This window comes from Pangasianodon hypophthalmus, chromosome 12, assembly GCF_027358585.1.
Source record: "Pangasianodon hypophthalmus isolate fPanHyp1 chromosome 12, fPanHyp1.pri, whole genome shotgun sequence".
Lineage (NCBI taxonomy): Eukaryota > Metazoa > Chordata > Actinopteri > Siluriformes > Pangasiidae > Pangasianodon > Pangasianodon hypophthalmus.
Window position 1 is genome coordinate 10488394 of NC_069721.1, and position 27737 is coordinate 10516130.

Genomic DNA, 27737 nt, shown 5'->3' on the forward strand with positions numbered 1-27737 from the left:
TCACTGCCCACAGGCATGCATGTGGGAAGAGAGAGGAAACCAAGAGCATGAAAAAGCCACCTTCCTTCTAAATATAAGTTTGTCTGGGTTAGCCAAAAGTGCCGGTTTTTAGTTCGGTGTCGGGTGAATGCAGCATTGCTGAGTGAACCTCACGCTCCTCAGCCACGACCTCCATCATCATATTATTAATTATCTGATTTTAGTCAATGGCGTTCGCTCATGGCCGTGGCCAGGAACCGCTCCAAAGAAGAGGCTGAGCCCGTTCTCATTTTCTCTCATGGCTCACACAGTGCTCATACAGTGAAGCAGAATTTCCTCCACATCCTCCCTCCTTCTGCTGCCTCTGTCAATGCGACCGAGCAATTAGTAGCTTCGAGTACAGTCATCCCTCAGGCTCAGTCCATTACGTGTTTTTCAGGATGAATATTTAAAGTTGCTCTGTCAGCAGAAAGCCTCTGAGGAGAGCGAGCACGCGTATAAAATGAGACATGCATGCTGAATGCCTATTAGAGCATGAACAGATGGAGACATTCTCATGGCATGGCAGCCTGCATGTACATTAGCAGCTCGGAGAGACATGCTCAATAACTAGGCCAAATACTGAGTGAAACAGTGTGGAAATATCAGCTAAAGATTTTCATCTTGTGTTTGAAAGGATTAAAATAATGTGCATGGTTGCAGGACTTGACAAAGTGAAGCCATTTGAAAGATGTTTTTTCAGGAAAGATGATTTGGAATTAATTGCTTTACATCTATTGTATCATAGGATTATTTTTCATGGGAGTCATTTTTATTGTGTTAAAACAATTCAAAAATTCAACATTTAGATCTGTTTGCTCCCCTGTTATGCTGAATTTCTTTTTTTTTTTTCCAATAGAGAGTTAAAAAGTGGGGTTAAAGCTCCCTCTGCTGGTACCATCAATTGGCAAACTCAGTTTCCCTGTTCCTGTAAATCATATTCATTCATTCATCTAAAGTAAACACTTTATCCTTGTCAGGGATATCCTTGTCAAAGCACTTAATAAATAATCATGGTCAGACAGTGATAGCTAATGACTTCATGCCAGTGTGTGCAAGCACCTGAATAAGTTTGTGTATAAATGCAGTCCACTGAAATGCTTTCACTAGCTGGTGCCAGAATATGAGCCATGCTGTGGAACAGTTATGGACTTCTGTTGGACTGCAAGAAGTTCAATGCATTATACTTTGCAATGAATTTTTGTCCTTGTGACTACCAATTGCAAATTGTGACAATTCTCTGATTCGTAACAGAATCTTGGATTTTCGGCGTGTTCCTCCAGTGGCTGGTAGGCTGGTGAATATGACCAAAGAAATCAGAGACGTAACCAGAGACAAAAAGCTGTGGAAAACCTTCTTCATCTCTCCAGGTACTGAGCACACTGTAACACAGCCTTTATTCCACTTGCATTCTGGCTCCTTTCTATTCTCCTCTTCTGTTTAATGATAGAAATAAATTTATTGTAATCACTCTAAGCCATTTAAACCTGCTGTCCAAATCCAGCCTTATGCACATTTGACCAAATATTGTCTGGATTTACAGACTGATTCTCATCACTAGATATGATGATATAATCACTAGCATAATAATTTCTTTTCAGAATACAAGCATATACAAAATAAACAAAACTGCAAAATAGCACTGCAGAATGATCTTTCTTTTTTTTTTTTTTTTTTTTTTTTTTTATCATATAAAAGAACCTAAGTGCCCCAGGAACAAAATGAGTCAAATCCACTAAAAGAAGCTATTTGTTATATAATGTAAAAAGGTTTTGCATTTGGATAAATATAAATTAGTTTAAAACCAGATCTTCAGTTGCTGGCCAGACTTCTGCCTTCTGTGCTGTATGTTCAAGCAGAGCACAGCATTGGCTCTCTTACGTTCAAGGATGAATACTGTAGGACCAAATCTCTCTCTCTTGGTGTGCGTGTGTGTAATTTGATGAACATGATGGAACATGGAGACATACTGACTGGCCTACCACATCACCTCATCTCAATCCCATATAAAAATGGAATTATTTGGAAGAGCAGGTGAAATATGAAAATAGGCACCAGTGCAGTGAAAGAGTGGGGTAAAATGAAAGAGGTGTGGTGTAACCAAGCACTATTGCCCAAGTACCAAGTACCTGAGTACAGTGGACACTAGGTGGCGGTGTTGGTTTTGGATTCTGACATTGCGCAGCAAAAAATTCAGCAGAGTTCAGCCTGCTTTGGCTAATCGAATCTTTCCCACTAAATCTTAATTAAACTTATATGCGTTGTATTTATCTCTTTTTACCATTGTGTTTCTATTACCCTAACCCTCTTTTTCTCTTCCACAGCCAATAATATCTGTTTCTATGGCGAGTGCTCGTACTACTGTTCCACTGAGCATGCTCTGTGTGGGAAGCCAGATCAGATCGAGGGATCTCTGGCAGCATTCCTCCCGGACCTGGCCCTGGCCAAGCGCAAAACCTGGAGGAACCCATGGAGACGCTCCTACCACAAGCGCAAGAAAGCTGAGTAAGAACTGCACCACTCAAGCCCTCTCTAGATCAACCAGAACGGCAGGGTTCACATTCAGCCTTATATAGATAATGACGTAATATATAGAGAATGGGATATTCAGTAGAAATTCAGTAGATAAGGTCAATGCTTAAGACAAGGTCCTTACTGTGACTCCTGAAGTATGTGTATTTGTCTTAGGGTTTAAATAATAGCACTCCAAAATCCACCATAAACTCAAACCCTGCTCACCCACATAATTTATTCTGGAAATCTGTTATTATTATTATTATTATTATTATTGTTGTTGTTGTTGTTGTTGTTAATAATAATAATAAGTAATTATTATTTAGAATAATTATTAATAATGATAATTAATACAAAAGAATGGAAATGGGCTCCCATTTTATAATAATAAGAACTATTAGTAGTAGTATTAAATTGATGATCATTATATATCATTATCTATACTACTACTACTACTACTACTACTAATAATAATAATAATAGTAATAATATAATAACTCCCTCAATAATATACATCTTCTCTAGGATTGCACCAATATACCAACATTTTTGGGACTAATTTTTCAGGACTACTTTATTTATCACAATTAAAATTCACACAACACAACAAATGCAGTGGACCATAGTAATACAAAGTGAAGACTGATGCTATAAGCTTAATTTTCAGAAAGAGTACTGATGGTGTTTGTTATGACAAATTTTTAGTTGGATAGCAAGAAATTGATATTAAAAAAAACAAGAATCATTATAGTTGGAATCCAAAATTATGGACTTCAGCTGTAAGGAAGTGTAGTGACACTGAGAGCAAGATCCTGAGTAAACTGAGTAAATATGAGCAGGCAGGACTCCATGTGACATTCTCACATTACTGAACAGCAGCAATGGACTTAGGATGTTTATTCTAAACAGATCCTGCATTTTTACCTCAGATAGTTTTGATAGCCTGCTGTAATGAGTTGTGTGTGTGTTCCTAGGTGGGAGGTGGATCCAGATTACTGTGAGGAGGTGAAACAAACTCCACCATATGACAGCGGCACTCGTCTGCTCGACATCATGGATATGACCATCTTTGACTTCCTTATGGGTAACAGCAATTTCTTGTTTGTGATGCTAGTTCACATTGTACATATTTGGATGAATCATAATCATAAATAGTAATTTATATTATTTACAGGGAACATGGATCGTCATCACTATGAGACATTTGAGAAGTTTGGAAATGAGACTTTTATTATTCACCTTGATAATGGAAGAGGGTGAGACAAGGCTTCTCTTTGTTTCATATTCAGTGTTTTAACAGAAAATGCTTTTTTTTATTGGAAACTATAAACTGTAGTTTTCAATATGTAAATATGTGAAAAGCACAGAGGACTTGGGTTTTCTTTCTAATTTCAGATTTGGCAAACATTCCCATGATGAAGTCTCGATTCTGGCACCTCTGAGTCAGTGTTGCAGGTTAGTCATCCATTTTTACATTTTATTTGTGTTATTATATATACACTTACCTGTGGTTTGATGCCTGAAACTTTGTAGAATATGGTTTTAGTTAATTTATCTGGACAGCTTTAATGTTCATACTCTCATCCTGCTTTGCAAGAGAATTTTATGTTCCTAGTAAGAAGAGAACACCAAAAGTATAGTATAGTATAATATAGTATAGTATAATATAATATAGTATAATATAGTATAGTATAGTATAGTAAGTACTGTATAAAGGCATCAGTTTTGATATCCCTTTGAATAATACCTTGTGAAAATATTGGAATACCTTTATCCTGCCATTCTTTTAGCATTAAATATTATTGCGTAATGAAGCAATTAAAAAAATGTAACAAATAATTTTGAAGCATTTAAAGAGTTTATTTAAAAAAGCAGCAGTGAGACCATTTTCACTGCTGTTGTGCATGGCTTATCATGCAGCCTGGCTAAATAATTACTGGATGATCGCTGCGTTTCAACAGAGTGAAGAAGTCGACTCACTTGCGGCTGCAGCTGCTGGCTAAAGAGGAATACAAGCTGAGCTTTCTCATGGAAGAGTCACTGCAGAGAGACTCACTGTCCCCCATCCTCATCCAGCCCCACCTGGAGGCCATGGATCGCCGTCTGCGCCTCGTGCTGCAGGTGCTAGCTGACTGCATCGAGAAGGAGGGCTACAGCAGTGTGGTGGAGGACGACATGACATCAGAAAGAATGGACAAAGCCTCAGCTCCTCGGAGGTAGTAGGTCTGGAGGAACTGGTCTCCCGGCTTTCCAGCACGTCTCAGCAGACAACGAACTTCTCACAGGGGAAGCTCTCGAAGATGACTTTTCTGAATTCAGTGAATTCCAAAGACTCCGTCCGCAATCGGTGGACCATGTCTGTCATGTTAAAGACATACATGTGGACAACATGTGCATCGCTGCCTGAGTATGTGGACATTTGTGTCTTAATGCAGTATAATGGGGGTCTTTTATTCTTCTCTTTATGGCAAAGAAGAACTGTGCATTTAACAGAGGTTTCTGTTTTTTAAGTCGAAGAGCTTTGAGTGGAGTGCAGGTTAGCTCCAATATGTGTAGCTGCCAATAATTATTTATTAAGTTTTATATTTATTTTCGAGAATTGTTTGACCAACTTCTTATGTCAGTACAGAAAAGAGGGATGGATTCAGAGAAAACGTTAATGAAATTTCAGTGTTTGTGATAGCATTTAGAAAGTGACTGTTTTGTGTATTAAAGACATTCCTGATATAGCCTGTTGGATACCAAGAAAATCTTACTTATCACTCTCTCAGTATCAATAAATCACATTAACGCAATCTTTATGATTACCTGAAAGGGATTTTAGCAAATCTAATCATAATTATAATAAAAGCATATTAGAGAGGTTGCCTAATATTGTGAGTACTGGGTGTGTTCATTTATAAGACAAGCTGGGTTGACACACAGAACAAATAGTAAATTAATTACATCATATATATTAGAGGTAAATACTTGAATGGACCAGCATTCTTTGCGTTTTTACCTTGAGGTTTAGCTTACATGTAAAACAGTGGTATTTTGGCAATGCGCACACATCCGCATCCGCATTCACCAGATCCTCTCCATATTTAACAGTTTGATTTTCACTGATTTACAATATTTTATTGGGCTTTGTATAAACTGTGGTGTTATCATACTAGGCTGGAACGCTGCTATGTCAGAAGACTCAACATTTAGGATTTCGGAGCAAGCAGGGTACTGAGATATGCACGGCTGTGCAGGAAAAGCGCTCTCTTTCTCGCTTTCTTTCTCTCTCTCACTCGGTGGAAAGATGACTGGGTCTCTCCTCCGCTATTAAGCATGAACTTCTCTGTGTGTTTGGTCAAAAGGCTTTTATTTTATTCAACACCCTTTCTTGTTTATACTAAACCTTATTCGCAAGGGTTTTTACAGTCTATTTACAGAGTTTTATCACATTTATTTCCAATATATTTTAAAATTCTGGTGTTGACATTATGTATAAGCTTTGCATTTACTTTACCATTATTTCCTGTCCTTTTTTTATTTTTAAAGGAAGAGTGAATGTGGGTGTTAATGTACAAAGCAAAGACTTTAAACTGCACTAGAGCATATTTCAGTATCTGCTGGAAAAGACCTGTACATATTATGTGAATCCATTACCTGTGCAATCATAGAAATACTTGAACATGTGGGTTCTATATAAATGGGTTACGTGACTAAGCGATGGCATTGCATTGCCAAATTAAGGTAATTTGTTACATTCACTGTACATTATTTTACAGTGTTCATATTGAGTTCAGTCAGAAATATCACTAACATATGACCTTTAGAGATGCATACTTGCTTTTTAGTTGCACCGTTTCTGTGTAAGGTTTCATTTTCATGTCCAAGTGCAATAAATTGACCATTGCAGCACATCTGTGTACTGTGTACTGATATGCTGTAGCTGGCCTGAGCTTAGTCACACAATTATTGTTATAGTTATTAGTGTTATATATATTGCATAACATATGTTTATTTCATTTTAGTTTTTCACAGCTGGAAAACCAAGAGTTTATCTTCATCTTTGTGATAACCCTTGTTTATTTTCATCCTTCGGGGAAAAAAAACCTGAATGCAGTTGTTTTTCAAATGGCTACTGCTTGCGTGGAAGTCTTTAGTCTCTTTCAGAGAGAGCTGTAACCTAAATATTAAACGTCAGATTGAAGGAAAACTCCTCTCTGAAACATATTAAATATGTTTATATTGAAATATATGTGATGTATAGCAATTCTCACATGAATTATTGCAGTATTTTTGTTACTCCTGTGAGAAGTTGAGACATTGATAACACAGTTACAATGGCATTTAATATGAGAAAAAAAGAAACAAATCTCCTAAACATGCGCAATAACAGTCAGGTGACATTGTTAGCTCCTGAAAACAAAAGAGAAAAAAGCTTCTTTTCTCATTCACTCGCAATTTATCAATGTTCATGTCATATTTATGAGGAAATCATGGTAGAATTAGTGGAGACAGCAAACACTGGAGACTCCAGAGACTTGGCTCAGCTAGTTAGCGATCTACGAGATGACAAGCACAATGGTGCCGATGGCTGTATATGCATGAAAATTGCTTCGGAGCCTTATCTGTATGAGCAGAATGCACAGATGAGGAGGTGAGAGAGCTGAACAGACTAAAAGACTAAAGCACTGCTGCATCGCTCTCTGGTAGACATAAGGCAAATCTCGCTGGTGCCACTATTAGCAGATAATCAAAAAGCATTGTGGGTAATATAGGAAACTATTCACCAAAGTGAAAATAGACCAACCATGTTTGAATTTAATTACAAAATAAGTCAAAATAAATAGGTCACATATTTATTTTAAAGATTAATATGTAAGTTGTTAAGGGTGGAGTTTTCCTTTAAATTTAATGTGGTATTAAGGAGCACATTTCATGTCAGAATAACTTTCCAAAAAGGTGGAGGTGAAAAAATCCCCAAGCATCTTGTGTAACACAGAAGAAGTATAAGATGATTTCAAGAAGAAGTGCTTTCGTGCGTTGTGAATGTGTGTAAGTTATGATGACCTGCACATGGCCTTAGCTGAGGGAACTAGCGTCTAACTTTAGAGACACAACAATCCTAACAGAGGACGGAAACAGAGCAGAAAGTAAAGTCCCTTGGGCCAGCTACAACTCAGTAATCGCGATCAGACAAGCCGCAGACACCAAGCAGAGGAAAGAGCGACATGGGAACGCAGCAGGACTTGCACCGGTACACGGGTTGCCAGATTGGGCAATTATGCAGCTGAAAACGACCTTGGGTTGCTTGGTATAATCTGTGCATCTTTGTCGATTAGTCGAGATTTTCTATAGTTTTGTGTGGCTCATAAAATCCATAACATTGTAGTAAAATTGAGTATGGCGAAGCTGGTGAAGGCAATCTGGCAACCCCATCATCCCCGAGTCACACACACGCGCTTTTCATGCGCGTTCACGCAGCCAGACGAGCGAGACGACTTCTGTGCATTTTAAAACTAGTATGTCCAAAGATCTTTCTTATTCATACTAATGTATCACAAGCACCTTGACATGTGTTCAGACTGCACACACACACACACACACACACACACACACACCTCCGGCTGAGTTGTTCAAAAGCATGACAGATACAGTGATCATTAAATTATATGCTTTTGGAAACCGGGCCACAAACTAATGCCCAACTTTTGTGCCCAACGCTGTGCGTGTATCTGTCTATCTATCTATCTATCTATCTATCTATATATATATATATATATATAAAAATATATATATATATATATATATATATATATATATATATATATATATATGTGTGTGTGTGTGTGTGTGTGTGTGTGTGTGTATATATATATATATATATATATATATATATATATATATATATATATATATATATTTGTGTGTGTGTGTGTGTGTTTGTGCGCCACCAGGCAGTAGCAGCAGTATCTCTGTCAGATTGAAGGCCACACACACACTCGAGCCCCGCAGGCTGTTTGCCGGCCCCGCAGTAAACCCTGGCCCCTCATCTGGTCCGTTCAGGCTCCTTTTGAACACACACGTCCTCCCGTTTAGTCACGGAAACGCAATTTATGCTCATTACACAGCATTATAGATTACATCTACGGAACTCGATTGGCTGCTGGAAGATTTGTGCGATTCGGGCTGCGCAAACACGGCGCTGTGTGCAACAAAGTCAGTGAAGAAACACACACACACTGCAGAGCCGCTCACCTTCTGTGTGTTTGTTACAGAGCCTGGGTCCATGTTTAATCGCTATTAAGTGGCTTAGGCTATAAAAAAAGAGAAGCATGAGGAAAGAAAGCCTCAGTTTTAAAACAGGACTGGACCACCCAGACTCCCGGAGTGTGTGTGTGTGTGTGTGTGAGAGTGAGTGTGTGTGAGGGTGTTTGCTGGCTCCATCATTAAAGCCTATTTAGAGCAGCAGCATTACACAGAGGAGGGAGGGGAGGGAGGGGAGGCAGGGGTGGGGGGGGGCAGAACGGGGGGAGAAGGGGAGGTAAGGGGGGCAGGAGGGAGGGGGGCAGAGGGAGGGGGGTGGGGGGGTACCACAACACCAGGCCAACACTGAAGTGTGCTCACTTCACCAAGTTCCCTTCTGCTCTCAGCAGCCCTGAATTACACTGAATTATCATCGCAGGTGACTTTCATCCTGCACTCCACACAATGTTCGACAATTCACAGTATCCTTATAACTGCTTTAATTATGATGGAGATTATCCGTCCTGTGGCACTGAGGAGGAGAAGAAAGTGTGCAGACCTGCTTACAGGTATTTGGTTTAACCATTTTAATCCCATTATTATTATTATTATTATTATTATTATTATTATTATTATTATTATTATTTTAATGAAGTTTGTTATTGTTGCTGTTGATGTTAACATTATTAAAAACTATACAGAGAACTATAACAGTTCTAGTCAATGTAATATTCTAATTCTTTATTTAAAAAATATTGTTATTATTCATAATTCTAGCAATAATAATAGATTCTAGACAATACTATTGATAATAATAATAATAATAATAATAATAATAAAATACTATTGATAATAATAGTTACATCAATTCTTTTATTCTAATTATTAATTACCTTTATTATTGTTATTAAACATAATACTAGTAATAATAAAATAGTTGATTAATAATAAAGTTCTTCTTCTTATTATTATTATTATTGCACAATAATATTGATAATATTAATACTATTAACAATAACAAATAGTAATAGTTATAAATAAATAAAATAGTTATTTATTTAAAAGTATTGTTATTAAACCTAATACTAGTAATGAGTTGATTAACAGTAAAAAATTTTATTACTATGGATGTTGAAATTAAGTTCATAAAATGTTAGCCCAACCTTAATATAACTATTGCTGTTTAAAATACAATTTTCACTTTTTCTTATTGTTGAGTCAGAATTAGTGTGAGCAGTGCTAATACTATTCATGGTCATTAAAAGTTTGTGTAAAAGTAAGCAGCTCATTTATCCAAACAGCAAGAATAATTATCTACTCTCTGTCATTTTTGTAGCATTTGCTCAGTGCTTTCACACCAGGAGCTGAAACCGCTTTGTCGCTATTAAATGTGTCTTTCTCTCATCATTCCTTTCTTTCTTCATCTCACAGTTATATTGCTCTGATAGCAATGGCCATACAGCAGAGTCCAGAGAACAAAGTCACCCTATCGGGCATCTATGAGTTCATCATGAAAAGATTCCCTTATTACAGATCCAACCAGAGAGCCTGGCAAAACTCCATCCGTCATAATCTCTCCCTCAACAGCTGCTTCATAAAGGTAAGAAGGGTGCCAAAACTTTATACGCCACAAATGCATGCCAAGATTAAATGAAATGAAAATTGTAGTAAGTAGAGAGCGAGCAGAGCCCTGCTCACAAACAGTTTCACTGTTTCAGGGTTGAACTTTTGTTACACGGCTTGTGTCTGTGTAATAAGAGCTTGTGTTTTATTGACTTCTTTAGCCTTTGAATCCTCTGCCTAACTGACACCTGCAACTAACCACACTCGGTCAACACACACACAGACAAACACAGACACACACACTAGACTGAGCCACTTTTTCAATTCCATGGGAGATCACGAGGCCAAAATTTGTTTTCCCCAGGTACCTCGCACTGAGGGCAATGAGAAGGGGAAGGGAAATTACTGGACTTTTGCCACAGGCTGCGAGTCCATGCTGGACCTCTTCGAAAACGGTAACTTTCGACGCCGTCGTCGTCGGCGACGCAACTTAAGCCTGGGCTTCAGGGAGCCGTCTGAACCCTTCAGCCCCATGGACCCTCAGCAGAACGCCACGGTGCAGTCCTTTCATCCTGATTCCTTTTGTCCAGAGAGTTCAAACCACAGAGCGGACCAGCGCAACCCTCCACTCAGCAAACCCGAGCCGGAGATCAAATTCAGCATCGACTACATTCTGTCCACGCCAGACCCCTCGCCAGGGTTTAGACCTCCACACGGCGGCTCTGCAGGAGCCGTGATACAGCATCTGGAGCCTCAGCAGCTCAACCTGCACTTCTGGACCCTGTAACCTACACATTCTGAAAAACTCAGAAAAATCATGAAACCTCACTGAACTTCCAAAGGTGTGATGCAAATTAGTTGGGACAATAATGTGATGATTGTTGTGTCGAGTTCATCTGATGTTTGAGATCAAATCTTTAAACACAGTGTAGGTGCAAATAAGATGGCCTGGACTAGCACTCATGGTACAGTGGATTAATAGTAAAAAAAAAAAAAAAAAAAAAAAAAGAATCTTTAAGTTACCAAATGCACAGAACCTTTTTTTTTTTTTTTTGCCTTGTTTATTAGGCTTGTTAGCAGAATTCTATTTCCCCTCTATACAAACATTCCTGAGTATTGGGAGTAAACTTGTAGGACTTTGAGGTTTCGAACCAAAAAATAGACATAAAGGAAGTTCTGCTTTGGTTCACTAACATATCTTTTAAGTTTAAAGATAATAATGACCGTATTCCCAAAGCTTTGTTATTGTGCTGATATTGACACACAATTGCCGTGTTACATGGTCAGTTTCTTTCCTTAGTTTATTTTAAATCATTTCCAGACCTAAGCTTAAGAAACTGGGTTGCAAAACACAGCGCATGATTTGGATGGTTTTGCTCAGAGTGTTTAACCTGCCTTTGGAGTTTAAACGTTCAGTATTGCACCCCCTCTTGGAGAAAGAGTTGAGGTGTTATATTGTTTGCACATTTCAGCGTTTACATTATCTATAATTTCCCCTGACAAACACTGCTCTGTCAGACATTTATAGATGGACAATATCTCTCTTGGAGACAAAAAAAATAAAAACAATTCGACAAGAGGGATCTGTTCACTAATTACATACACTAAATTTTGCTTCTTCTCATATTTTGTGCTCAGAGGACAGATTTCAATTTAATAACTTAATAATCACTGTAAAAATGTAACTGATAATCTGTGATCATTCAGTAGGTTAGAGGAAAGTGAAAGAACCTTTTTTGTGCAATACCAGCATATACAGTATGTGTGTACTACAGTAATTATGATTGTATTTTATATTGTATATAATCTGTATAACTGCTTTCTGGGGGAAAAAAAATCAACACATGACAGAGAAGACAATTAAAACAAATCTCTAATCAGATGGTAGATCTATGCTAATTTGTAAACTATACTAATCTTATGCAAATATTAAAATAGCCCTGAGACATCAAATTTATTGCCACCATTTCTGTCACAATATAAAAATTACACTTAAAATTAAAGTACAATATACTTTAAATGAATAAGATCTGCATTAAGCATAGCATAGAATTTGGCTTAATGAATATATCTTTCTTCAATAAACAGCTGCTTACTGAAAATTGTAAAACAATATCAATTCTACCAGTTTATTACAATGAAAGTGTCAGAACGGTTCATGTAAAAGATTAAAAATATGTCATTCTTTGTATTTTAAATTCTGTATTTCCGTGACATGGTAATTAACATGCTGCCAAACCAGTGCGGTCTAACCTTCTCCAAATCCGACTAATCTCTCTGACTGACCTTTTCCTTTGTGCTGAAACAGAGTCGCTCTCAATTTGATCCCGCCGCTCTATTAGAATACATATCATTCATAACAGTGCACGTTTAAAATGGAAGCCTGTTAACATTTATTTTCCTTCTAAGGTGTATCAATCATTGTGTTTGTACTGGAGAGGGGACATTTTTCAATTTAACCTTTATATTATGGTGTGACTACATCAGGAAGGTTTCGACACACTTACCATGAGTGGCATTTAATATAGTATTACACTTGCAAGGTTAGCAGGAGATGTGACCTTATTCAAATCCTGCTGCCACTACACCACCACTCCCAATGCAATTATAATTAAATGCCTTATGCCGGCTTGCAAATCCCCTGATCGATCATTGATATTAATGTTAATATTGCACTGCCCCCCAGCCCCTGTCTAGCAGTAGAACTGTTATGGATCAGCAGGTTTCTATTAACAGAGCTGTTGATGTTGTGGGCTGTGGTGTGGATATATTTGGGTAAATTAACTTAGCATAAAGTGCTCCAAGGCCTGGGCTTAAAAAATAATGGCAACAACAAAAAGACCAAAGCCATAAGCCTCTATGTACTCTTTCTTCATGGTGTTAGCTTAAGATTACTGTGTGTATAAATGCCATGGGATGATTCAGAACAGAATTAGTTACTATTTATTGATATTTGCTAAAAATTTAAATATGGGTTGTTTTGCCTTTGTCTATGCAAATAAAAATGTGTCTTTTATAATATTTCAGTCATCTTTTTTTTTTTTTTTTTGCATTATGTGGTACCACTGTGACATTGGTGAAATTAGGAGCTTAGGGCAAAGTAAACAGAATTGAGAGAGGCAATTGGGAAATCAGTGGTGTGCAACAACAACAGTAACCATATCACAAACATAAATAGCCAATTTACTCAATTGTTTCTAATTCTAACTTTTCTCCACAGTTTATAATTGCTTTTTTTTTTTTTAAAAAAAATATGACTCAATAACTCACATAAGAAATGTGCTTTTTAAAAATGCATTATTGCATGTTTATGTATAAGAATGGCAATCCAATTATTATGTTCTTGATTAATAATAATTTCCTTGCGGTCTGTTTTTGCTGAAGAGTAAAGATGAAGTACTCACTGGAGATTAATGTACATGTCTGAATGCTCTGGGAGCTAATGAGGATTATTTCAATAACTCGAGGCTAGAGACATAGTAATGTGATTCTTACCATCACAGAGAAATTCACCATGTTGCAATTTTGATATCAATTCTGTGCATCTTTCTGTGGCAGTGTTTACATTTATTTGAACTTGATTTACCCATGACATACAGCTGATAGCTCATGGATGTGCCTCACAGGTAAACTGGAACAGTATTTTTCCTAAATGACCTTGGGGTACAGTGGAGAATAAAATCAGATGGACACGAGCGTTAAGCCTATAAACAGAAATGACATGTGTCCAAGCAAAATAATATGACCTGTTTTGTGAGTAAAAAAAACCGTAAAAACCCCAAGCTCTGTGCAGAAACAGTCATAAATACCATTTGGGTCTTCAGCTCAGGATAAGAAATATACAAACAATTAAAACACAATATAAGTCCATCACTATGTGTTTACTGGCAAACAGAAAGCATAACAAATGTTCATCATCATTGTCTCATTGTGGGAAATCGCTAAACGCTTGGAAACATTTAGTACTTACGTAATTACATTTGATGAGCTTTTTGCTGCTTGAACTCTTTGATTTCATCATGGCACTTCTCTTAACTCTTTACATCAGAACAGCCTGCGGCATGAGGGCTTTATTCTTAATTAAGCTTAATTCCTCCCAAATTACTGGCTTTTATCATTTAAGCAAATAAGCTAGACAGCATCTGGAGAGTAATGGCAGCTCGAGTGTATGTGCCGTCACTAATTCTGACGGATCTCCTGGACATGATCATAAAGAAAAGGACACATTTGAAATATCACTGTATAGTCATTGAAAAAAGCAGATTTGATGAAAGGTCACCACCTTGGTATGTTTTATTGGAGATTAGCACATGCATGAATCAAAGAGCACAGAGTGCAACTTGAGGTATAACAACAAGTAAGCACACAGACCAGCACATCAGTACACAACAGTGTACGGTTTAGCCGTGCCTCACACGCGCTTGAATACAATGCACTCGAGATCTCTTTTCTTGTTCTCCTTTCTCTCCATAAAATGAACATTTCCTGCAGCGGGAATGGGAGAATGCTCACACAGATACATAACACTTCAAATACATATCCAGACAAAGAAAAGTACTACTCATATATGTATATGAAAATGCTATGAGGATGCGCTGATTTTGAAGAAATTCCTTCCCACGTTAAGTAAAAAGAGCATCACTGACCACTGTGTGTGATCATTTAAGCAACTCTTACATATTTTCAATCGCAGTCAAGTCAATAATTTGTATTTATCTTTAAACTGATAGTCGTGGTCATGATCATTGAACCATGAGGTGCAAAAGGGTCTGAACAGCTTACAAAAGCAAAACACAAACACACTCAGGTTTCTATTAACACAAGCATTAAAATCACACAAATAAAAAGTCAAAAGCTGTGAAGTTGATCACTGCATTCAGTTTTACCATCCCAATACTGACATTATGAAATAAAAATAAAATCACTCAGTCCTACATTCTCCACATTTAGACCACAGAGTACGTTACACTCTCAATCACACTGAAATGTAAAGACAATTGATGAAGTGCAGAAGCTGATGAGTGTTATTCTACCCATAAAAATATCCATACACAAAAATTGCACATATTAGATTTAACAAAGGGAATTAGTGTTGCTATATGTTCATAAAAGATTTCCTCATAGACCAGGATTTTAGCATCACTGAGGAAATTACATGAGTTCAGAAATTAAGTATTCATGAGATACCTTAAAAGTATTCATGAGGTACCTTAAAATGAGTCCTTTATATAGGAATTCATTATCATCTGTTGCTGATTAGTGATTTGTGTGATAGTGAAAAAAACAAATAATGTATTCCATTCTTCTAAATTGAACATAAAATTGCTCCAAAAATAACTCACAAAATGAAATAAAAATTGCTCATTAAAATAAAATTACTCATAAAATCTAAAATTTTTTCCAAGAATTTCTCACACCTACTGACTACTCAACATTTGCCACTGACTTTCCATTAATCTCACCAAGGCTGGCATTTTTTTTTAACGGATTCTACGTAACTAAATTCTACAAATGTCAGAAACCACTATTCTGTTACAACAGACCTCCTTACCAAAACTGAGCACTGTGAAGCTAAAAAAAAAAACTGAGCAGTGAAAAACATTTCGAACAAATCTGTCAGCCCTGTCTCTTTCACTGCTAACATCACCTTTGCTTACAAGCCATTCACTTTAAGCTACCAGAATTTACTTGTTATAAAGTTCCAGATTGTGTGTCCAGGAGAACCACATGTGCGTCCAGGACAACTGGACTGTTCAGATGTCACCTGCCTTTGCGAGTGCAGAATTTATGGAGGTTATTTATTAAATTAGTGTTTTCAATATCTCTCTGTGGTCTATCCACTCAGCACACACAACAAATACAGTTAACATGCAGTCTATACATACATTACACAGGATTTTTCCTGACTCAAAATGAGGCAAAGATGACAATCTGTCAAAGCAGGCAAGTGTGGAGTACTCTGTTCTGGATGTCTGTAATTAAATTAAAAGAAATATATTCTTCATTACTATGAAATCACTTTTTAGACATAAGCCGTATCTGAGAAGCCACAACAGTCTACAGTGTAATTTAAATAAATAATGTATGGGATGTAAAATCAGAATTTAACAGGATTTAATTTAGGAAACCTTTATTTAGATATGCTGTGTCTTAATTTCTTCTAACTATGGCTGTTCTGTCCTTCACAAACAAACCAACTTCATACCTGTAAAATGTGAAATATCCATGTTTACTAGTGAAAGTATTGAAATATAACATTTTAAAGTGCCTGTGCTAGTTTACTAGTTACCTATATTAGCATTGTTTTTCATCCTTTTATATCTTTATCTAGGTGTCTAGAGATTATGGTAATTGTACAGACATGTTGTCTATACAATTACTATAGTATTGTATAGTATTGTATAGTATTGTATGGTAATTGTATGGACATGGTAATTGTATAGGTAGGTATTTTATTAATGTGAGCTATTCTACATCACCCTTTTTGTTGTTTTGTGTGGTTGTGTTTGTTTGTTTTTCTGATTTTATGACTTGTAATTCCTATGCTTAACATTTAATGAAATTGGTGTTCATAAATCATGATAAAAATACAAACAAGAAACAACCACCTGGGCTAGATTTCCTGCTTGCTAAGTAGTTTGATAGATTACAGGAAGTTTGTTATTTTGTTGGTTTGTAAGCTAGTTATCATTAAAATGCTTTAGCTAGCAATAGTTAGCTATAACATATTTCAATTTTGTGCACCTCACAGGTCAGCTGTTGAATGACATAAGAACGGTGACTGAAAGAAATGCAGACAACTGGCCTATTTTTTGGTTTGACCTGGGTTTTTTTTTTCTCTCTTTCAGCCGAAGAAGTGCTGTTTTTGATTATTTTTGTCCAAAATCTTTCTGTGGCATCCCTAACAAATATAGTTAACTGATGTTAAATACATACTTGTCTAATGTTAACCAAGTCAAAGATACATTGATAGATTTTGTTTAACATTTTATATTTTAATGAACATTCTCCATTTACCGTGACGAGAAAGTGCCACGCCATTTTTGAATAATAAGATTGCTCTTTTTGCGTAGTTTTGGGTGATAACTCACAGCAGCATTCTCTGATGTTAAAACGTGGTGCTCCTGCTCAAAACGTGTACAGATTTGCAGGTCTGGTTTTGCCATGATGTCTGGGAAGCATCACGCATTTTGAGACAAGTAGCCATCTTTTAATTCCCCATGGAGACAACCCTGATACAAGCTATTCTTCTGGACACCTATAATCAGATATATGCAGTTTGGTCCATTAAAACAGCACACATCTGTGAGTTACACAACACGAAAACACTCAAATGTATCAAACAGAATATTCAAGTTACAGAATTTAAAATTTTACCAAATAGGTACATGTTAGCTACTTATGACTTCTGGTCATTAAGGCAGATCCATTTCATTTCCTAGTAACAGCACTGAGCTTGACATCACTTCTACAGTAGTTGTGCGAGGGAAAAATCCAATTTAACCTGCCTTGCAGTCACCACCAGCTTTGAACTCTATTTACTTGGAATATGTCTCATATAACAGGCAGCATTTCAATGAACGACAGCTAAGATTTGCATTTGAACAAAAGCTCCATCTGCACAGCCTAAAAGACTGCTTCAGTGCAAATGATACTAAATATACATATTAACGCTCTATCCCTTTGTGATTTCTCAAACAGGTCTCACATCTAAATTAATGACATGCATTATCCTGAGGCAGTGCAAAAAACAAACTCTCACTTCATCAATCACTACACTTAAGAGATCTTTTGCTGAACCATCACTTCTGCATCCTTTTCCCTTTCTCACTGCTTCGCGAGGTAGACCAAAAACCAGAGCTCATGTAACCGATATCAAATGAACCAGTCTCCCAAGTTCATGTACTGCAATTCACATACACTATAAAAACCTAACTAATCCTTCTTCTGTTCGTTTTCATTTAATAGATAATACAATAGATAAATCTGACTTTACTGTTATTAGAGTGAAACTTTTTCTAGATAGAAAGAAATTAGTAAAATTTTTTAATTCCCCCTAGCCATAAGGTTTGTGTGCTACTGAGGTGTGGAATAACAATTTAAATAATCTAGGCCCAAAGAAAATTACAAAAAAAAAAAAAAAAATCCATTTCTGACATTTAAAGAAATTGCTAAAATTATCTTCTTGTTAAGTTTTCTAGTTCCTGGCATGTGCTTCATTAACAAAATATCAGTGACCTCTTACATTCATAGAGTTGAATTGTGATATGTTTTTTTTTTTTTTTTAAATAAATGAATGTCTGAAGCTCATGAAAATGTCTGTCTTTAGGATCCGTTCACAAAACCAGTCTGCGAAAACAAACTGCATAGGAGGCAGCCGCCATAGTGTTGATTGTGTAGTAATGCGGGAAGCAGAGGAAGGACAGGGGGCCACTGTGTCTGCAGCACCACCTACTTACCACACACAGGAGGCTGAACACACACCCAATAGTCCCAAAATCCTTCTACAAGACAAACAGGGAGTCTTCAGAGCGATCAGGCTTTTTACCAGCATTTACAGCTGAGTCAGCTGCACTGGTCGGATCTGCACTCGGCGCCAGTGGAAGTGTGGGGACCATTTCTGCAGCTTTAGCCCTCTCCTCCAAAAACTTATCAAATTCTGAAGGTGAAAGAGACAAAGCAATGGTAGAGTCAGTGTCATACACTCATTACTTATTACGTATTACTTGTGTGTGATGACTAAGTCGTTGCTATCTGCCTGTCTTGATTAGTGATTCACCATCGCCTGCTTCTTCTTCTACTGATTTAGTTCCGATTTAGCTGATGTAATCGTGTCTACTTTATGGCTGTTTGCTGATCACCTGATTGGTCGCATTGATTTTAATAAAACCAGAAAACTGCACTTGCATGTGTCTGTTCGCTTCATGACAATAAGATTTGTATACCTTCACTTGTCACCCCTTCTTCTCCTTCATCTCCTTTCTGTCAAAGAAATAGAAACAAAAATTTTAAAGAAGTAAAAATTAAAGCAACATTGATGACAAGACGTGCTGTAAGCAGGTTGAAAACATCAATAAAGCATTTTTATAAAAACAATATCTAAATGATCTTGTTTAGAATTCACACCACTGCCAGTTAAGACAAAGTCAAGGCAAAGATAAAAGTGACAGAAAAATGTATAAATTAATAGTAAACTAGATGCTGGAAATTGTTCATTGCATTTTCAGTGAAATAAAAAAAAAAAAACCCAGAACATCCACAGAAGTCCATATGAAAAGTGAACATTTAAGAAAGCCATTAATGAGCCATAAGCCTCCTAAGAGAAGTTGCTAGACAGCAGAGCTGGTTGGTTAAAACACTCAAAAAGAAATATACTGTTAACAGAGCATATTTCTTTCAGGAAACCTTGTTATGCAGCATCCAAAAAGAAGCAAAAAGATGAAATTAAAAAACAAACAAACAAAAAAAAACCATCTCACCACATCAGTACAGAGCCATTCCTCAATGTCATCCATGACAGAGGACTGGGCAAGAGCGAACTTTGGGCCGAAGTCATGGACAAAACATGGGACAGAACCAAACAAACAACAAAAAAAAAGCCAGAAAACATAAAAAATATATAAAACAAATTAACAAAATTCCTTAAAATTAAAACAACTGCAATGCCTCTGCCTAAACACTGAAATTATCTCAAAAATACACACTTTAGAAAAAGGTGTGCGGTGAAACAGCGCTGCATACAGACAACAGGTCTGGACTTTTACAGTTCCTAGTGTGTTCACATTCAGGAGAAAATGAAAGGCAAATATTCAAACATATTAAATGCTCAAAAGAAATTGTGTTTCATAACACAATAAACACTAATCACAATTGTCCTCTTAGTAATGCCAATTACATTTTAAATGTTTCATCACATACAGTAGCAGTAAAGAGAAGGGATAATACAACAAGCCTACACACACTCATCACATACACTCACCCCTCCAGAGTTCTGTTGTCTAAGCTCAAGTGTAGGAGCTGCTCCACTTGCAGCCTGTGTGTCTTCAAAAGGTGGACTATAATTTGGACAAGAAAAGAAAATAAACAACTGTGAAAGACACTAAATGTTTAACTGATTTACACCTTGTTAAATTTACTTCACTATCAAAATTACCATACGGTGTTACAAATGGTGTGAAGAACATGAAGTGCTTTACGACATCATTTTTCTACCCTGTTCCTGAATGAACAGGGAGCACCACAGGACTGAGGAGATATTGTTTGGGTGGTGGATCATCTCAGGACAGTACTGACACTAACATGGCAGTGAAATGGTTGTGTGTGGTGATGGTGCATCACATACAGCAGAATTGATGTTTTTTAACTGACCACTTTTATTACCATGAATTCATACCTGAATTCATGGTATTACAATCTTTGTGTAATATGTTGTTACTGTCAATGCAATCCACACTGCATGTATCCCACAATGACTGGCACAACAGCATGCTTCATATATATATATATATATATATATATATATATATATATATATATATATATATATATATATTTTGACTGAAAATATTATTAAATATTATTTCAAAATGTTGTTTCGTATGTGCTTTAAGTAAAAAGTACTTGTATTATTAAATATTATTTCAAAATGTTGTTTCGTATGTGCTTTAAGTAAAAAGTACTTGTATAATACAAGACATTGTGATTCTGAAATACATTTATACATGGGTATTCAATTCACAATTTACATCTGTCTTAGAAACTAATTTCAGCCATAAGCTTTTATCAGAATGTATATAAAGGCGCTTTCATCTAGTGTTATCTGAATTGAACCCTGGTGCATTATAGCGCAGTTTGGATTAACAGGTCAGAACACAGCAATCACACGTGTGGACCAACACAACCGGTCCAAGATCATCTGATTGCGGTGTTTCTGTCGAACTCTAGAATGGTTCATTTACAGTGACAAAGTGACTCGATCCTGAATTGATCCAACTGCACGAAGGGAACCAAACATGATGTGCATTGTGGGTTGTTAGGACAGAGGATGAAGGACAGAGCTGAAGTGCTGCGGTGGGCACAAAAAGAAAATAAATGCCAGATATGATACATAAACTGTCATAAAATAGTTATTTACATTATTATCAAATTATTTATTTAGCACCAGCTCTATATTTGGGTGATTTTTGTGATTTCTGTGCACACCTGCCAAACACTGTCCTTCTTCTTTTGCTGCTTTTTTACCAGTGACCCTCAGCCAAAGTGTCTTGTTTTTTGATTCACTTAATTATGTGCAGCGTGAAACCAAACCATATCAAATAGCAAATTAACCAAAAGTATCAATTTCTCTTTGATTCGGACTCGGCAAATTAAGTAATAGGTGCAAACACACCCTAAGACAATGAAAAATATGCAGTATATTCAATTCAGTGTGGTAGTGTACATCACATTTGTATTCAGACTGATTTACTGAATAAGACTTGTTAAATTAGGAGCTTGAAAATTATTGGAATTAATTAATAAAGACATATAAAATTATTAGAGTAAGTGAGAATCACTGCAAAACCAAGGAAATCTTTTGGAACAAGTAGAACTCCATGCCTTCGTTGCCAACAAATCTTTTTTGTTTGTTTGTTTGTTTGACATTGACCTTGTTTGGATCAATTATAAAAACTAGTAAGTTCATCTGCTGGTTACAGTGATAACTCCATGCAAATCCTACAATTATTCAACCACTCGTTCTTGAGAATATAGAGAATCTTGGCCAGATGCACAGACAACCCAAAAACCTAGTGGAATAAAAACCTATTTGGATAAAGCAGTTGTAAATAAGCATGTGCTGCATTAGTTGTTGCATACTCACCTAACTGTAAAATATTTTTTACATTTAAAAAATTAAAAATCTGCTTTTGTCATATTGCCTGGAAAATATGGTACATACACATATAATAAAGTATCATTATAAGTTGCCCTACTTCTTCCTTTGGTCAGCCAGGGTGCCGCTCCTGGTCTGGGCAAACATGTCAAAGTCATCTGACACTGGCTGACAGCGACTTAGAGAACTCAGAGTGCCACTGACACTGTCAGCTCCTACATCTGAAAACACACATCTCTGTCATTTATCACCAAGTGTTACTAGTATTATTGGGGCTAGCATGCAGGAGATACAGATAATCAGCACAGGCAGAGACTCACCCAGACCTGCCAGTCGAGAGGAGAGTGTGGCAGGTGAAGCAGAGCGAGCAGGGGCTACTGAAGCCGGCAGGCTGGAGGGAGGAGTACCACTGATCCTGGGGCTCACCACTGCAGGAGAACCTGGCCCAAGGTCAATCAGGTTGTCGTCTGTGGCCTCACTCAGGACCTGCAGACGCAAAACAATTACACATCAATTGGCAAGGCAACAAACACACATGACTTTATTTAACTCACATGAGAGTATAAATTAGATAAAACACCACAACTTACCCCATTATTGACACCATGAACAGATCGACCAGAACGGAACCTCTCATATCTATGTATAACATTAACAAGTACTCATTAAAGATACAGTCTTTAGAAATAAGGTATTTAGCTTTAGCTGTCCACAAAAAATACCTCTCATATCGCAAAAAGATGTTGTTGAGGTCATCGTTGACGTGGAGCAGTTCCTCTGTGACCTCCTCATTGGACACACGGGAGATGAGCTCTACTATCCTCTGCTGCATGGCCCTGCAGGTTCTGTTCAGCTCCTTACCAACAGATATGAAAGGTGTAGAGAATAATACACCATAACAATGTAACCACAGAACTCACACAGTCACTTTCTCCGATTCTAAATCCCAGCATGGCCATGAGGAGGGAAAAACTGAAGAGTATCCCTGATTAATGTTGTCTATTATATAGAGACTAGGCTTGCTCATTGTTCGAGAACACAAACTGCTCATACAGTGCAATAAAACTATACAAAGACAAAAATGCTGAGTCAGGAGTCACTCACTTGAAGAAGCTCATGGTCAGATGGATCCTCTTGGCCAGGCACCATTTCTGTTAACATCTCAGACATCACCTTGGTGTTCCCACGCACAATATCCAGCTCACTGCGCAGCCTAGAAATCTTCAGGGTAAACAGCCAGTAAAACGTGTCAGTGCATTCTAAGCACAAGCAGCACTAATGTGGCCGTACTGTTTTAGGGGAGGCAGGCTACCTGTTCTGGAGTGGGGTTGATGGATCCAGACATGTGCAAGCTGGGAACCTGAGGGGAGGTGTGGACAGGAGGAGCGGAGTAGGCATGGACAGGTTTTGGCTGAGCTGGAGCATTGGGTTTGGGATCCCCCTCTGAGCTACTCTGCAACTGACACAACACCACCACACCAGAATGTGACCATAAACAGAGTACAGCATTTTTTAAACCTGTAACATCACAAAAAATTCAGCTAGTAGATCATGTGGCACATGCTGTATTTCTGCCAAGCATGGCACCAGGAAGTCTCACCCGCTGTGGTGTGTGGATAGGTGATAAGGTCTCCAGGTCTGACCTTGGGAACTCTATGCCTTTTCTCTTCATTTCCTCATAGACATGGACCACGCCTGTCAAATCGGGACTACTCCTGAAAGCATCAGCCCAAGCCTGAGCCACACAGCACACAGAGTGTCAATAAATATTGACTTCAATGGCCTTAAACCTCCCTTACACATGAAACCTCTCTTTTAATAGGTATCATCTGGTATTGACACAATCCAGGGAGTTGTCTAAAGCTACTGAAAATTGTGAAAACCCATCAAAAGGTGTCAGTGTATGCTTAATATATTTATACATATTAGTTAGACCAACACAAATGTACAAGAAGTTTAAGTGTTCAAGAAGAACATATTTCAAACTTTACCAACCCTGAATTTGCACCACTTATGTAGAATGACCCATAAGTGTAATAAAATATGATCAGTTTAGCAGCCAGACCTCACAGAAAGAACATTAATGTAGCGTGATTATACAATAAAATGGGTGTAGCACATAAGTCCAAAAAAGATTAAGATGTTATCTAGATGCTATTATAGATAGCAATGGAAATGAGGTAAGAGTTTGCAGATAAAATCTCTCATATCAGTATAATTATAATAGAGATTACATGAAGAAAAAGATTTTAACATTTTAAAACATCCCATTACTACAAAACCCGAGCGGCAGAGACGGGGTAGGCAAGCGTTAAAGGTGCTTAGTGAAACACACGCTATATTGAGGGAATAAGTGCTGAATTATATTTTGTCAATATTGTTACTAACCAGTGCACAGCACTGCTTTAACAGGGAAATTAATGTGAAGGGAGACATTATTCTGCTCTGTGAAAAGCTCTGGAAAATTCTCTTTGGGAAACTTTTAAAAAAAACGATCATAATCTCTTTCACATTACTCAATCACAACAACTTAAAGTACTGTAAGAATCTTTACATAGCTCTCACAGCTTTCACTGCAGTTCTATACAGAGCAAAAGCCCATCAAAGACACGATCAAGCTGGCCTCAGACACCTGAGATGCTCGAGGTAACCAGATCGCACATGCTGATTATTAGCAACTCCTGGGACAAAGCACCTGCCAGGTCTCCTTGGCTACAGGGCCTCTTGTATCTAAGCAGTACCAGAAGCTCTCCTGATCCTTCCACCTCACGTTATTTCATTTATTGTGTTTCAAATTACAAAGCATCATATTTTCATCTTCATCACATTAGTATCAAGTTACTGCACCTGTATAAGGGCAAGTACTTTGTCCTGAACGATGGCTGGGGGGTTGTTTTTAGGAGAAATGACCTTAACCAGAACTCCATCAATGAAGTCCCGGGTGGTGACGAGAGCATGGAAGCGATAACCACAGTTCTTCACACATGTCTCAAGAACCTAGTGACAGAGGAGAAAAGGGGTCATAATCAGAGTGAACAACATAAATAAACAAATAAATCTTATTTATTAAAAAAATATCTGCTTACAGTCAAGGTCAGCATCACTTCTCTATAATTCTTATTCCCATTAAGTCTCTTTTTGACAGCCCTTATGGCATCCTTAGGCCTGTCACCAGAAAAGAAAATTAGACATCTACATTCAGTACTGTAGTAATTTTAAATGGAGTATCTGTCTCATGGTCAAAGCAAACAGTATACTTAAATATAATTACTGGTTTGCTCAGTTATGAATTCTCACCTGCATATCTGCATGCTGAATCATACTGTTCCTGTATAATAATAGCAATAAGTTGCTCCTTTTTTATTTAGATGTGCATTCTTCATAAACACTGAATGCTACAGTGTATTATCCCATTCAGTGTATATTTTATCTGAATATAAATGCTGTATCTATGGCTTATTGCTATATCAATTGCACAAGTTTGTTGTCTGTTATGTGCAATACACTGACACACAAAATACACATTTGCTAGGATTACTGTAGAAGCATATCTACATACACATTTGGCAAACATATTTCCTTTTTAGTTTCAGAGTTTCAACATAAATAGCTATATTACTGCTTTTACACAAGCTCAGAGGGTTTAATCTCATTGGTCATTTAGACAGGTGACAAATTAAGGGATGTAGTTTACATAAAGTGTTTTGGCAAGGAACACAATTCTTTCAAAAGATATTCCCTCAGTTGCTGTTTTGACAAAAGTGATAGAGATTGCTGTCTAATACATCGCTCAAAAATCTCCCATAGGTGTTCAACTGGGTTGAGATCTAATGGCTGCATAGGCCATAGCATATTATTGACATCATTTTCATATTCATTAACCATTCAGCGACCCTTGTGCTGTAGGGAAATTTTTCACCACAGTGTAAAGGTGATTAGTCAGAGTAACATTGTATTGATTTGCAGTGACTCTTCCCTCTAAGAGGATAAGTAGATCCAATCTATGCCAGCAAAATGCTCTGGACCTATTAACAAAACTACTGTTTTGTTTTTTTTGTCTGTTAATTTGTCAGCCATCTGTAATCCACGTAAACCAGGGTTTCTGAGACATATTTCAGCCAGGGATCCTCCTACGATTGCAGATTTAGGAGCATAATCTAACTATTCAAATGTTGGGCACATTAGGCAAATGTGTACCATCATATTTAGTTATAAGTTTTCCACACACCAAACCCAAACAATCTAATGTTGTGTTAAATGTAGATTAGAAGCATGTGGGATCATATAAACCACACATTTAGTTGCATTAAAACTGCACTCGGATTCAAAGTGACATTATAACAATTTTTGATAGTAGGTGATCATGATCTATTGCAATGTAACAACATTGTTTAAAAAAAATAAACAAAAACAAAATTGCAGACACACTGCCTATGCTTGATAAACCCTGGGGTCCCTGCGGCTCACTTTTAGAACCATGGACTGTTTAAAAGAAGAAAAAGAAAAAAGGAAAGAATGGCCCTCTTTGGTTTCTTCCCCTCACCCATCTTCTGTTTCATTGATGATGTCACATATCTCCATATTTAAAGTCCAGTCTTCACTCTGTAAGGAGCCATCTGTGGCTTTTTCTATAGAAGAAAACAGAATACTAAGTATAAAAAAAGTATTTAGCATATTTAACCTAATCTCGGGCACCATAATCATAAAATACTGCGTTATATCGGGCTATGACATTGTAATCAGGCAAAATAACACTAGTGTAACGCTCAATCCCACTACAGTATAGTGAGTAAAACTAGCATAGCTAAACGAGCAGGCTACATTAGCTGCCTGCACTGGATGACAGATGGGCATTAGCTAGCTCAGGAAAGGGCAGTATAGTGATGCCCTTCAGTAGAGAGGCTTCCTTATAAACACTCAAACACAGTTTGACCCTCTATCTGAATTTTAGCTGCGGGCATTTCTTCTGATTATAGTAGCTCTGAATATCCGGACACTATCTAGACATGTTTATGAGGCTAGTTCATACACAGGGAACCCAAATAGTGAAATTCATCCATATATGCAGCTTATTTAGCGAGCTAGCTTACAAACAGCTTACAATACTACCGTTACAGCTCAATTTAAGCTTCTTTTAGCTTTAAAAAAAAGTTAAATGTGCACAAAAGAAAGAATTAAATGACTAACTTTTATTGTTCATGACACAGCAATTAAAACGCTGATGTTAAATTGGGAGTGAATTATCAAGACTCCCTAGTACTGGCTAGGACTCGGAGTTAGCCATGTAAGCAGCCAAACTGACGGACTACAAAGCAGTCAAACCTCACTGTAAGAGATATAAATGAATGAAATGTGCTATATTTAAATCCCATACCAATGCACTGTCCCACCGGAGTACCGTACGGATTTCCTAGCAAGAACTCCATCTTGTCAACAACAATCCCATCGACTAACGGTGAATAAGGCAGTAAACACTGAAGCCCCGCCCCTCGCACGGTCCTATTGGAAGACGCAACGCTGGACTTTACATTTATTGGTCGAAAGT

The 27737-nt window shown here is 37.2% G+C and overlaps 3 protein-coding genes across 6 annotated transcripts in view; 2 read left to right on the forward strand and 1 right to left on the reverse strand.

Moving 5' to 3' along the window:
* The window catches only part of fam20cb (FAM20C golgi associated secretory pathway kinase b), a 32260-nt gene extending 25834 nt beyond the window's left edge, over positions 1–6426 (forward strand). Inside the window, exons 5-10 of the mRNA XM_026915305.3 lie at positions 1273–1388; positions 2343–2523; positions 3507–3616; positions 3707–3788; positions 3928–3987; positions 4494–6426. Of these exons, the coding sequence (XP_026771106.1) occupies positions 1273–1388; positions 2343–2523; positions 3507–3616; positions 3707–3788; positions 3928–3987; positions 4494–4752 (808 nt within the window). The 3' untranslated portion in view covers positions 4753–6426. The remainder of the gene's footprint in view (positions 1–1272; positions 1389–2342; positions 2524–3506; positions 3617–3706; positions 3789–3927; positions 3988–4493) is intronic.
* A 2678-nt stretch (positions 6427–9104) lies between these two features.
* Positions 9105–13339, forward strand: foxl3 (forkhead box L3). Its single transcript, XM_026915794.3, has 3 exons — positions 9105–9326; positions 10189–10357; positions 10685–13339. Exons 1-3 carry the CDS (start codon positions 9223–9225, stop codon positions 11105–11107), a joined length of 696 nt encoding a protein of 231 aa, XP_026771595.1. The 5' UTR covers positions 9105–9222; the 3' UTR covers positions 11108–13339.
* Positions 13340–14583: 1244 nt separating this feature from the next.
* tom1l2 (target of myb1 like 2 membrane trafficking protein) lies at positions 14584–27705 on the reverse strand. Of its 4 annotated transcripts, none has more exons than XR_004579199.2 (16): positions 27567–27705; positions 26736–26820; positions 25279–25357; positions 25040–25189; positions 23793–23927; positions 23505–23651; positions 23297–23413; positions 22915–23048; positions 22783–22831; positions 22513–22678; positions 22293–22413; positions 20300–20375; positions 19800–19859; positions 19266–19302; positions 17412–18979; positions 14584–16292 (listed from the first exon to the last, which is right to left on the reverse strand). XR_004579199.2 is itself a non-coding variant. In XM_026915130.3 (16 exons), exons 1-15 carry the CDS (start codon positions 27616–27618, stop codon positions 18825–18827), a joined length of 1563 nt encoding a protein of 520 aa, XP_026770931.1. In that variant the 5' UTR covers positions 27619–27705; the 3' UTR covers positions 14584–17578; positions 18780–18824. The 4 variants fall into 4 exon arrangements, 3 of the variants coding, with proteins under 3 accessions (XP_026770931.1, XP_026770930.1, XP_026770932.1); XM_026915130.3 differs by having other exon boundaries at positions 14584–17578; positions 18780–18979; XM_026915129.3 differs by having other exon boundaries at positions 14584–18979.
* Between the last annotated feature and the right edge of the window lie 32 nt (positions 27706–27737).